General features: G+C 36.4%; 1 protein-coding gene across 3 annotated transcripts in view; it reads left to right on the top strand.

Annotated features, from left to right (window-relative positions):
- DPH6 (diphthamine biosynthesis 6) overlaps window positions 1-13130 on the top strand; it is a 202402-nt gene that overhangs the window by 93823 nt on the left and 95449 nt on the right. For all 3 annotated transcript variants that reach the window (XM_062205585.1, XM_062205583.1, XM_062205584.1), the window contains 2 exons: window positions 6123-6196; window positions 11589-11707. In XM_062205585.1, the coding sequence (XP_062061569.1) occupies window positions 6123-6196; window positions 11589-11707 (193 nt within the window). The remainder of the gene's footprint in view (window positions 1-6122; window positions 6197-11588; window positions 11708-13130) is intronic.

The raw sequence follows: 13130 nt of genomic DNA, 5'->3' as shown, positions 1-13130 counted from the left end.
CCTTTTTAATTGAGAATGCCCACAAAGGGAGATGATAATGCTACAAATTAGTGACCTAATATTCTGTCATGAGCTCAGTTTAATGGAAACACTCCAGATGGTGATCATTTCCCATTTTAAATTTGGTATATTGATGATGCTAAGACAAACAATAGCTTTTTTAATAAGTCAAGCACAAAGTTTAGTTAGATAGTTGAATATATTACTTGAATTTCTAAGGTATAATTTTCCTAATTATTTTGTATGAAATAGCATTCATTTCTGTAGCTGCTTTTATTAGCCTGGAATTGTGTAATTATACCAAAGTGAAGAATTAAAAGTTTAAAGGGAAAGTGTCTAATGTTTTACCATCCATATAAATCTCTTGTTCAGTTAAGCTAGGCCGTAGAACATCATTGGCATTCTCAAATGTTTCTTATTTAGTAACAACATGTTGCCAGAAGTCCAAATAGTGCCATTCAGAGCTATAATGCAAGTGTGTTTTTCTAATGAATGGTTCATATTAAAAAATGTTAGAATGCCTTTCAGATGAAAAACACTTTAAATTCAGCAGATCTTTTTTTTCTCAATAGGCAGGAACTTATTAACAGAATAATACTGGTAACTGACGCATTTTTCAAAGAAAATAATATCTCTGTTAAATGTATGCTGCATATCTTCTTATCTTGAGAAAAAGTAGGCCTAGTATTCATTTATAAAACATATAGCTTATTTTCAACTTATATTGGTTGCTTTGTTAACCAGCTTTTCAGTATTGAGACAAGTGAATATTGAGCGAACAGAGTCTAATGTGGTCTAGATTTTTGTCTTTCTTCCTTTTCCCTTACCTATCATTGTTACCATATGGTTAATGCCTTCATCATCTCAGTCTCTTTTAGTTGCAGTAAGGGTGCTTTGCACATGAATGACAGCACAGCACTGGGTACATTGCATAGTAGAATTTCATCTCTACCCTTATATGTATATACTCTTGATCCGTTAGTACTCTCATTTTAAGAGAAGTCTTTAATAAATCTTTAAATCTAGGCTATAAACTTCTACAGACAAGTCCATGTTTATACCTGTTTTAGTGATTAGAATAGAAACCACAGTATTTTAGGTCCCTATTGATTGTTTAATATTCACCTATACCTTAAGCTACAAAAAGAAGATCAACTAATGTAGACGTCTTGGTTAATAAATCATTTATATTACTGTCTTTGGAAAACTATTGGATTTTGTACATAAATGGTATTTAAAGTAGGATGTAGGCAGATAGTAACAGGAACTACTGCTATTATGTTTCTGTTTCCTTGTGGGCTAGGCTAGAAGGACATGGATCAACATTTCTGACTATTTAGTATTTAATATATAATTTTTTAAAAACTAAATACTTCTTAATAATCATCTTCCAGATAAGAATTCACTCCTTTAGACCACTGTACTCTTTATAGATTTATGTCACATATTATACTTAATTCTTTTTTAAAAAATTACTTAAAACACACAAATTTCATGTATTTCATATATACAGATTCAGGAACATACTGTTACTTTCCACCCTACCCTCCCTTTTGCCCTGGCTCCCACACTTCTTCCTCCTCCTTCTCCTATTCTCATTCTTATTTTTTTAAAGATCTATTTTTCAGCTAACTTTATACTCATAAGAGTAACCTACACTAAGTATAGATTACAACAAATATTATGAAGAAAAAAAAAACACTGTTACTCAACAGTTGAGACAAGAGCTGTTAAAAATCATGACATCTCAAAGTCTCAATTTCATTCCTTCACATTACCTTTTAGGTACTCTATTAATTTCCACAGATCAGGGAGAACATATGGTATTTGTGTTTTTGGGACTGGTTTATTTCATCAAGTGTAATGGTTTCCCATTTCATCAATATTGTTGCAAATGACATGATTTCATTTTTTTACTGCTGTATAGTATTTCTTAGTGTATGTATACCATAATTTCTTTTTCCAGTCAACAGTTGATTTTCTATGTTAGCTATTGGAAATTGAGCTGAAATAAATACAGGGAAACAGATAACTTTCATATGCTGATTTCTTTCATTTGGGTAAATTCCCAGGCTTGGGAAGGCTGAGTCACATAGTAGGTCTATTTTCATATTTCTTTTTTTTTTTACTTTGGAAAATATATTTATTAAATAAAAATTTAAAACAAACAAACAAACAAACAAAAACAGAGTCACTGCATGTCAATGTGTCAATTTCCCTTCTGTGGATTACCTTTTAGGAACTCTATTAGTTACCAGTGATCAGGGAGAATATGTGGTGCTTGTCTTTTGCAACTGGATTATTTCACTAAATACAATGTTTTCCAGTTGCATCTATTTTTTTGCAAATAACAGAATTTATTTATTGTTTATTTTTTACTGTGTAGTACACCATCTTGTAAATATCCCATAATTTCTTTATTCAATCTCCAGTTTGCAGATACCTGGGTTAATTTCATACCTTAGGTATTGTGAATTGAGCTGCAGTAAACACGGGAATACAGATACTTCTTTCATATTTAATTTCCTTTGGGTAAATTCAGAGGAGTGGAATGGCTGGGTCATATGGTAGGTCTATATTCAGATTTCTGAGTTATCTACATCTGTCTTCCACAGTAGCTGTACCAGTTTACATTCCCACCAACAGTGTATTAGGGTACCTTTTTCCCCATAACCTTGCCAGTATTAATCCTCTTTCAGTTGCATAGCTTGCAAATATTTTCTCCCATTCTGTCAGTTGCTCCTTTACTTTTTGAGTGTTTCTTTTGCAGTGCAGAAGCTTCTCAATTTGATGTAATACCATTTGTCAATTTTATCTTTGATTGCCTATGCTTCTGGGGTCTTTTCCAAGAAATCTTTGACTATGCCAATGTTTATCATGGTTTCTCACATGTTCTCTAATAATGTGATGGTACCTGGTCCTAGATTTATGTCTTTGATCCATTTTGAATGGACTTTTGTGCAAGGTGTAAGGTAGAGGGGTATTTCTTCATACTTCTGCATGTGGAAATCCAGTTTTCCCAGCACCATATGTTGAAGAGACTGTCCTTGCTCCAGAGATTCATTTACCTCCTCTGTCAAAGATAACTTGGCTGTAGATTCATGGATTGATTTCTGGCATTTCCATTCTGTTCCTTTGGTCTACACATCTGTTTTTGTGTCAGTATCTGGATGTTCTGATTATAACTTCTTTATAGTGTATCTTGAAATCTGGTATTGTGATGCTTCCAGCTTTGTTTTTGTTGTATAATATTGCTTAGCTATTTGGGGTCTCTTGTGTTTCCATATTAATTTCAGTATCATTTTTTCTAATCTGAGAATCTATTTTGATTGCAATCTCATTGAAACTCTCATTGAAACTGTAAATTGCTTTTGGTACTGTGGGCATTTTATTAATATTGATTCTTCCATTCCATGAACACGGAATATTTTTCCATTGTTTTGTGTCTTCTTCTATTTTTCTTTTAATGTTTTGTAATTTTCATTGTAGAGATCTTTGATATCCTTGGTTAAATTTATTCCAAGTATTTAATTTTTTATAGCTATTGTGAATGTGATTGATCTTAATAGTTCTTTTTATCATGAAGAGATTTTTTTTTAACTTTTATTTAATGAATATAAATTTCCAGTATACAGCTTATGGATTACAATGGCTTCCCCTTCCCATAATTTCCCTCCCACCCGCAACCCTCCCCTCTCCCGCTCCCTCTCCCTTTCCATTCACATCAAGATTCATTTTCAATTCTATTTATATACAGAAGATCAATTTAGTATAAATACTTCAACAGTTTGCACCCACATAGAAACACAAACTGAAACATACTGTTTGAGTACTAGTTATAGCATTAAATCAAAATGTACAGTACATTAAGGACAGAGATCCCACATCAGGAGCAAGCGCACAGTGGCTCCTGTTGTTGACCCAACAAATTGACACTCTAGTTTATGGCGCCAGTAACCACCCTAGGCTGTCGTCATGAGTTGCCAAGGCTATGGAAGCCTTCCAAGTTCCCCGACTCTGATCATATTTAGACAAGGTCATAAAAGACAGGTTGAGGATAGTAACCAATGATCCTAAGAGTGGCCTTAACCAGGTCTGAACAATTATACAGCATTAAGTGGGGAAGAGGACCATCAGTACACACAGGTTGGGAGTAGAGCCATTGGTGGTAGAGTAGAGGTTATGATTACAAAGGAATGAGGCCCAAGTGGACTAGACAGGGTCTAGAACAAAGGACAGAGTCATTATTAGAGGAGCTAAGAAAGGTGCTGTCTAAGCTACAAGTAATTTTTCTGATTGAGAGGCAAATAGAACCTGATAGAAGGGGCTTGATAATAATCTGTTGGGCTTTAGGCCTTGTAAGTTAAGAGGCCCAGACCTATCTATCTCTTCACATGGGGTATATCCTAAGGGAGGTGTGCACCTCCTAGGGGAAGGCACTCTGTTGACTTTCATTACTTGGCTGGCCTGGGAGGAGAGCTGGCCAGGTAAAGGCAGGGGGCATCTCTAACAAGAAATTTACAGTTCTGCCTGCAATGTTGCTGACCCTACTTGGCTGTCCCCTCAACTGCAGTGGTCACTTTGGAAGTTGGGCTGAGTGAAGGGCTTTTCAGCTTGGAGCCAATAAGATCTGTGGCTCTGACCTGGGCATCCTTCGATTCCAGGGCAGGTCCATTTCCAGTGATCCAACTCTTGGCAGAGCTGCCAGGGCTCTTCACAAGCTGACTTCTGCTGAAGCCCAGGCTTACCACATTGAAAGCCACTGCAGTGGACTGGCCTGTTGGGTATCCTTGAGGGCAGATCACTGTACAGATCAGCCATTAATAGGCCTGCCACCCATTGCTTCTGATGCCTAGCTTTCTTTTCCTCCTGGTTTTTGTTAAAAAAAATATATATTTTCATATTTCTTAGGTATCTCCCAACTGTCTTCCACAATGGCTGTACCAGTTTATGTTCCCACCAATAGTGAATTAGGGTACTTTTTTTTTGCCACATCCTTGCATTTGTTGTTTGTTGATTTCTGTATGAGAGCCATTCTAACTAGGATGAGGTGAAACCTCATTGTGGTTTTGATTTGCACTTCCCTGGTGGCTTGTGTTCCTGAGCATCTTTTCATGTGTCTGTTGGCCATTTGAATTTCCTCTTTTGAAAAATAACTAGAATGGATTTTCTGTTAAATCATTCAGAATGTATATTCAGTTTGTTGTTAGTAATTACTCACTAGTCAATTTCTTCATATCTATTTTCTAGATAACAGTTCCCTAGTTTATTTCCATATTATATATTATTATTCGTTAAATCAATGATCTTATACTTCTTTACATTAAATCTCAGCTTAGACCTTTCCTTCCAAATCCCCAAGTTGTCCATATCTATCCATGTACTTGATTGATCTTTCCTTCTTTGCTTTTTAATCCTTACTAGCTTTGTGTCATCTGTAAATTTTGTCATATTTGAGTTTACATTCTCATCTAGGTCATTAATGAGTATGCTGGTCGGACTAGTTCTTGTCCTTAAGGGACTGTGTTGAATATATTGCTGATGTACTTTGTTACTATGTTGATAATAATTCATTGCTTCTTTCCTGTGATAGAATTCTTTATCTACTATGCTATACTGTTATTGAAATAATACCTGTACCATCTCTGCTTTCTTGATGTATCTATATCTATCATCTTATTCTAACATAAAGAGAAAAATCACTGTGTTCCCTTATCTATTTATGCCATTGCCTAATTTAAAAAAAGAAGTTACTCAATCTGGGAAAATATTTTCTTTAAATAGAAATTTCACAAAAGTTTCCATCGAACATGAGTGAGGTTTTAAAAATATGTCAAGTGTGAAAATATTTTGGAAGTGCTGCCTAAGTCTTTGCTAGTCTCCATGGAAAAAGGTCTCTGATTATTCAAATTTTAAGTGAAAGAATAATTATTTTTCCTACTGTTAAGATGATTTAAATATGCTTGTTTATATTTTCCTGATTATGAATCATATTTTCAATATATTAGTATGTTTCAAGGTCGTTTCCTAGATGAGACACAGTAGATCTGTGAATTCATAGCGTGATGAAGAGCCTTGTATGTATTTATTTTTAAAGTTGCATTTCTTTCCTTTATCTTCAGGAAAAAGAAGAAGTAGAAGGGATATCAGTAGGTGCTATACTTTCCGACTATCAGCGTGTTCGAGTAGAAAATGTGTAAGAGAACATTAAATTGTCCTGTGTTTTCAAAGTATATATATTTTAAGAATGTGAATGAGTGTAAAATAAATGATTATATCCAAATCATATATAGATAGGATATTCTACATGGCCTATAGAACTAAATGTTATGTTTACCTAAATAACAAATGTTACATTATTACTTTTTCCTGTCCTTACATCACACATAAGAAAACTCTTTAAGAGTGTGCAGAAAAATAATTTGTAGTAAAATATTGAGGTAAGTATTATCTTCAGGTTTTCCTTATTTGATTTACTAAGCCCTTTTAATTTCTTGTAACTCATCTTAATTCATCTCACTTATAATACAGATGAGGAGCTAATAGAAGGAATACTGTAATATATTAAAAAGTTTGTGTTAAGGAATCTTTTTTCTCTTTGTTCCATAGAGTCCAGTTCTTTGCCAAAAATATTCGTATGATTAAATACAAACAAACACACACACACACACACATACACATATATATATATACCCCCATACAACTTTTGAAGTATTTTAACATGATTTATGTCTTCTACCATTCTCCTCCCCTAAGGGATGTAGCACTAATTTAATGTTCAGTCTCTGTCCACAAATATGAAAACAGTCAACTCCATTGATCTATTCAAAAATAATAAGATTAAATAATAGTGTTTCTTTAATGTTGGCTTGGCAGACTATCATCTGAATGAACTTATTTTTCATTTTTATTTTGATAAATATTAAATAGCAATTTTGTGCATAATTATACATGTTTAACAAGAAAGAAAATGTGGACACCAGAATTTATTCGGAGTACAACTTGACGTGGAGATAAATGATTTTGCCATTCAAAAGAGTAAATGGAATTAAGATAAGGGCAGCATTTATGATATAGTTTTTTTTTTGTTCTTGAAAAGCCTACTGTCTCCTTAAAAACGTGCATAAAAGTGGACTTGAAAACTTAAGTTTAATTTTTAATTCACTTATTTTCTCTTTACGTCCACTGTGTATTGAAAAACATAAAATTTTATAAGTAAAATAAGGGAAAGCTAGATAAAGCATAGTTATATGGTGACTTCACATTTTTAGTGGTATATCAGAATCTGGACAATGGAGGATGGAAGTAGAGTAAGTTGGAAGGAGGTCAAGCATGCAAACTTTGAAAAGTTTTCCTTACCTTCTGCCTGCCTACATTTGTGAGCAACTGGTATACAGATGGATTGCATATCCTTAATCTCTATGTTAGAAGAATATTATTCTCAGGGCTGGCATTGTGGTGTAGCAGGTAAAGCTGCTGCCTGCAATGCCAGCATCCCATGTGGGTCCTAGTTCATGTCCCAGCTGCTCCACTTTTAATCCAGCTCCCTACTAATTGCATGGGAAAAGCAGCAGAAAATGGCCCTAGTGTTTGGACCCCTGAAACCCACGTGGGAGACCCAGAAGAAGTTATTTGATCCTGGCTTCTACATCCTGGCCATTGTAGCCATCTGGGGAGTGAAAAAATGGATGGAAAATCTTTTCTCCCTCTGTTTTTCCCTCTCTCCTTCTCTCTCTGTAACTCTGACTTTCAAATAAATACATCTTTTAAAAAAATATTCTCATCAGTTTTAGGTCATATTCTCTGAGAATTATTTAGTTTACTTATTAGATTTTATTAATAAGCTACTCGGTAACCAAAGTGGAGGTAGGGATAACATCTATTTAGGAAGATTAAAAAGCCTAATGAAAATATGCTGCTGAGTAGGATTCTCAGAGAGAGAGTGAGACAGAGAAGAGGAAGAGAGAGAGCGAGATCATTGTGGGCTAGAATAGTCAGCCAGGCAACCTTACACCAGTTAGTGATGATATTGTTATAAATAAATCTCAGAGATTCTACGAATGATGAGTTCTGATCTCAGCCACTTTATGATTTGAGCAAGTTGATTGACTCTCACTACTCTACTGTATACTTATTTTATCCAGGCATTGTACTACATTCTTTATCTGCATTACCTTAATTGATTAATCAATTATATTTCTCCCTCTGAGAAAGCAGGATCTTGAAGCAAGTGAGGAAGATTGGGAACTCAGCTAATATAATAGTTTATAATAGTTAAGAGGAAGCTGTCAAGGGTTGGTGGTATAGAGTGAGGGGACAGTGGTAGGAGACAAAATATGAGAAAACTAACCAACATGAGATCCATGGAGATCTATTGCAAAATTTTTACCTGGAATGATAGGAGCCACTGAGGGGTTTTAAGCAGAGGAATTACATGATCTGTTTCGTAATTTAAAAGAATCACATTGGCTACTGTGTTGAACAGATTTTAAGGTAATAGATAATAACGGTTCAGACCAGGGAGTTAACAGTGGTATTGGTAAGGAATGATCATGATGTATATAATGGTAGGTTGGATATGGTATGTGAAGAAAAGAAGAATAAAGTTTGACTTAACTTTCTAATCTTCTTAGGAACTTTGAAAGCCAATATTTTTGTTTCTGTTTATGAAATAAGTAATAAGCGCAAGGACTTACAGCTTACTTGACTTGCTAAACACATGCAGCTGGAGTGTAGAATGAGGTTTCAAACCGGGATTTGTCTGGACTTCAAAACCCATATTTTTTTCTAGTGTACCAATAATAGTATACTACTTGTAGTGCATTAGGTACTCAATGAATTGTGTATTTTGTTCTGATTATTTTCTTTTCAAATCCTTTAAAAATAGGAACATCTACAGATAAGAATAATCCAGAAAACCATATATGTTATAAATTTAATCAATATGTGATATTTTATTAGGATTAATTTTTGCCTGTTTTGCATATCTTCACAACTTTTAAACCCATGGATATTTTTTCAACTTTTATTTAATAAATATAAATTTCCAAAGTACAGTTTATGGATTACAATGGCTCCCCCCCCCCCCATAACTTCCCTCCCACCCGCACCCCTCCCATCTCCTGCTCCCTCTCCCATTCCATTCACATCAAGATTTTCAATTATCTTTATATACAGAAGATCGATTTAGTATATATTAAGTAAAGATTTCATCAGTTTGCACCCACACAGAACATAAAGTGTAAAATACTGTTTCAGTACTAGTTATAGCATTAATTCACATTGAACAACACATTAAGGACAGAGATCCTACATGAGGAGTAAGTACACAGTGACTCCTGTTGTTGACGTAACAATTTGACACTCTTGTTTATGGCGTCAGTAATCTCCCTAGGCTCTAGTCATGAGTTGCCAAGGCTATGGAAGCCTTTTGAGTTCGCCGATGTCAATCTTATTTAGACAAGGTCATAGTCGAAGTGGAAGGGGGCAGCTGGGGCAGGAAAGGTATGGAATCTCCCACGTGGGGTCTGCTGTCACTGCCCAGTTTGATTTCCTGTTGTTAGTCCTGCCCTCTTCCCTTTTGTCTGTCCCAGGCCTCTGGGACAGAGGAGGGAGTGAGCCATCACACCTCAGTCCTCTAGGGCGAGCACTCCACGTTTAGAGGGTCAAGCTTGAGGGTGGGCTGGAGCCTGCTTGTCTTGGGTTCACAGCTCTTTTCCTGCCCCTCAGCCTTGCGGCTTAGAGATACCCTGAAGGGCTGCTTCTGCAGCCAAGAGACGGGTGGCTAGATGGAAGCCGGGCCTTCGTGGAGGCAGCCCAGGGAGGCTAGGGCAATTGAGTGGGCTAACTGCACCAACCACCAGCTCAATGAATTTGTAGCTTTGTCCCCAGGCTAGACCTATCCTCCTGTCTAGGGTCACAGTCAGAAATTTGGGGCCCTGGAGTTTTCTGCCCAACATCTGCACTTTAGGCAACAAGCAAGGCTTGCAAGCAGATTGCAGAAAGACTTAAAATGAGCAGCCAATGTTTTCAGTCCCCGCATCTCTGCCCAGAGACGTGGTGGAGGGGTGGCCCTCCACCTATGCCCTGCATCTTCCGGGGCCTCTGGTTTGTTGTATTATAGTATATTTCGCTGTGGAAGACGTCACGTTTAGTCACCTTGGAGCCCACTTGCCTGGTCCCATTGTTTTACCCCATCCCTTCTCCCAAGCGCCCTTTGATTTCTCTTGTTTCTGAGAACAGTACACCCATTCATCTATTGTAGAGTAACCCCTTGTGACTCAATATTACCATAGTGCGATGTCGTTTTGTGCTATTTTGAACAATTAAAAGACTTTTTTGAAAAAAAAAATTAAAGTCTCAATAGTAATGTTGGCATCACAGTCAGTACATAATATTTCATGACTAGAGCCTAGGGAGATTACTGACGCCATAAACAAGAGTGTCAAATTGTTAAGTCAACAACAGGAGTCACTGTGTACTTACTCCTCATGTGGGTCTCTATCCTTAATGTGTTGTTCAATGTGAATTAATGCTATAACTAGTACTCAAACAGTACTTTACACTTTATGTTCTGTGTGGGTGCAAACTGATGAAATCTTTACTTAATATATACTAAATCGATCTTCTGTATAAAAAGATAATTGAAAATCTTGATGTGAATGGAATGGGAGAGGGAGCAGGAGATGGGAGGGGTGCGGATGGGAGGGAAGTTATGGGGGGGGGGAGCCATTGTAATCCATAAACTGTACTTTGGAAATTTATATTTACTAAATAAAAGTTAAAAAAAGATTTTCAATTCTCTTTATATACAGAAGATCAGCTTAGTATATACTAAGTAAAGATTTCAACAGACTGCACCCACACAGACATGCAGAGTATAGAGTACTATTTGAGTAGTAGTTTACTGTTAATTCTCATAGTACAACACATTAAAGACAGAGATCCTACATGAGGAGTAGGTGCACAGTAACTCCCGTTATTGATTTAACAATTGACACTCTTATTTATAATGTTAGTAATCACCCGAGTCTCTTGTCATGAGCTGCCAAGGCTATGGAAATCTGAGTTCACCAACTCCAACATTATTTAGACAAAGCCATAGTCAAAGTGGAAGTTCTCTCCTCCCTTCAGAGAAAGGTACCTCCTTCTTTGATGGCCCGTTCTTTCCGCTGGGATCTCACTCACAGAGATCTTTCATTTAGGTCATTTTTCTTGCCACAGTGTCTTGGCTTTCCATGCCTCAGAAACTCTCAACCCATGGATATTTAAAAGCCAGAATTATCACCCATTGGCATTTGTAAGCTTTTTAAGCTTTTTTACATAGATCTAAACTTAGAGACTTACTAAAATTAATATTTCTGGTCTGCCTGGAGATTTCACTTTTATCTGTTTATGCGTGGCCCAGGAAGTTAAATATGTTTATGTTATATATATAAACCTCATTATGCAAAACATGTTTTTTTAAATTACTTGAAATGCTAAAATCCTTGAAAGAAGCATTATGTTTAAAATCAAAGTAATTGTTATGGATCCAAGCATGGGACATTAAGATATGGTCTGATTTTTTGTTTCTTTTTCTTGTGTAGGTGTAAAAGGCTTAATCTCCAGCCTTTAGCTTACCTTTGGCAGAGAAACCAGGAAGATTTGCTTCGAGAGATGATAGCATCTAACGTTCAAGCAGTGATCATCAAAGTTGCAGCTTTTGGTATGTAACCAGACTTTCAAGGGAGTTGTCAGTTACCTCGTAGATAATCTCAGTTCACTAGTAAACATTTGAAATGAAAAAGGCAGAGTAATTTAGAATATAAAACTATGGAGTCACAAACAGAAAAACTTGAGTAAGCACATTATGTGAAGAAGTTATAAAAGGGGGCCGGCGCCGTGGCTCAACAGGCTAATCCTCCGCCTTGCGGCGCCGGCACACCGGGTTCTAGTCCCGGTCGGGGCACCGATCCTGTCCCGGTTGCCCCTCTTCCAGGCCAGCTCTCTGCTGTGGCTAGGGAGTGCAGTGGAGGATGGCCCAAGTCCTTGGGCCCTGCACCCCATGGGAGACCAGGAGAAGTACCTGGCTCCTGCCATCGGATCAGCGCGGTGCGCCGGCCGCAGCGCGCTACCGCGGCGGCCATTGGAGGGTGAACCAACGGCAAAAGGAAGACCTTTCTCTCTGTCTCTCTCTCTCACTGTCCACTCTGCCTGTCAAAAAAAAAAAAAAAAAAAGGAAAAAAAAAAAAAAAAAAAAGAAGTTATAAAAGGGCCTTCTGACCATTTGTCAAAGTAATTAATGGTGAACTTTTTTTGAGCATATAACTGACTCTAAAACGAATATTGCATTATGGCCCTTCAATTTATATTCTTCTTATATGATTTGGAATTCAGGTTTGTAGGAAAATAGGAAATACTATGGAGAGTTTTTGTGTAGACTTTTTTGGTAAGCCTCTTAAAGTATGTATTTGGCACAACATAATATTTCCCTGTATTTTTAAACAAATTTTGATAATGCTAAAGTAGAATGAATGGTTTTCTTTGTGTTATCAAAGATAAACATTACTGGGTTTTTGTTGAGGATACTAAGAATCATGTTTGAGAGCATGTTATTTGATCAGTTAGTATAGACACAGCAGGCAGGTGGTAATCTGATTCAAGTATGGATATTATATATGAATACATTTAATTTGTTGTTTTCAATTTTATAATTATATTCATTTTTGAGAAACCAGAGAATTTGAGTCCAATATATTTATTTCATGAACCTATTACAGAAAATGCCCTGGAGCTTCAGAGTTCCCAAAGCCTAAATCATGTTCCTCATTTGAGAGTGTTTGCCTTGCTGACTCTGAAATAATGAGGTCGCAAGCTGTGGAAGACTTTACAGATAAATTCACATTTTAAACAGCATTAAAAGAAAGGGAAACAGTAGAGATCCCGTAACATTTCTCCTTTGTAAACACCAAGCTTTTCTCATCTTGTTGAGGTGTTGTCTTTAGTGAAAAAACTTTAGAGAACATGTTGCTCAGCGTAGCTGTAAAATGATAAAGATTGAGGTGATGTCATGTTCTCATTTCTGGGTTGTTCTGCTGAACAACTCTCATAACTAGAGCCGTTGCTGTAGATATCTTTGTCGTAGGCAT

The sequence above is a fragment of the Lepus europaeus genome, chromosome 11 (genome assembly GCF_033115175.1).
Source record: "Lepus europaeus isolate LE1 chromosome 11, mLepTim1.pri, whole genome shotgun sequence".
Classification (NCBI taxonomy): Eukaryota; Metazoa; Chordata; class Mammalia; order Lagomorpha; family Leporidae; genus Lepus; species Lepus europaeus.
The sequence above is the reverse complement of the archived record's forward strand: the minus strand, read 5'-3'. Positions and strand labels throughout refer to the sequence as shown.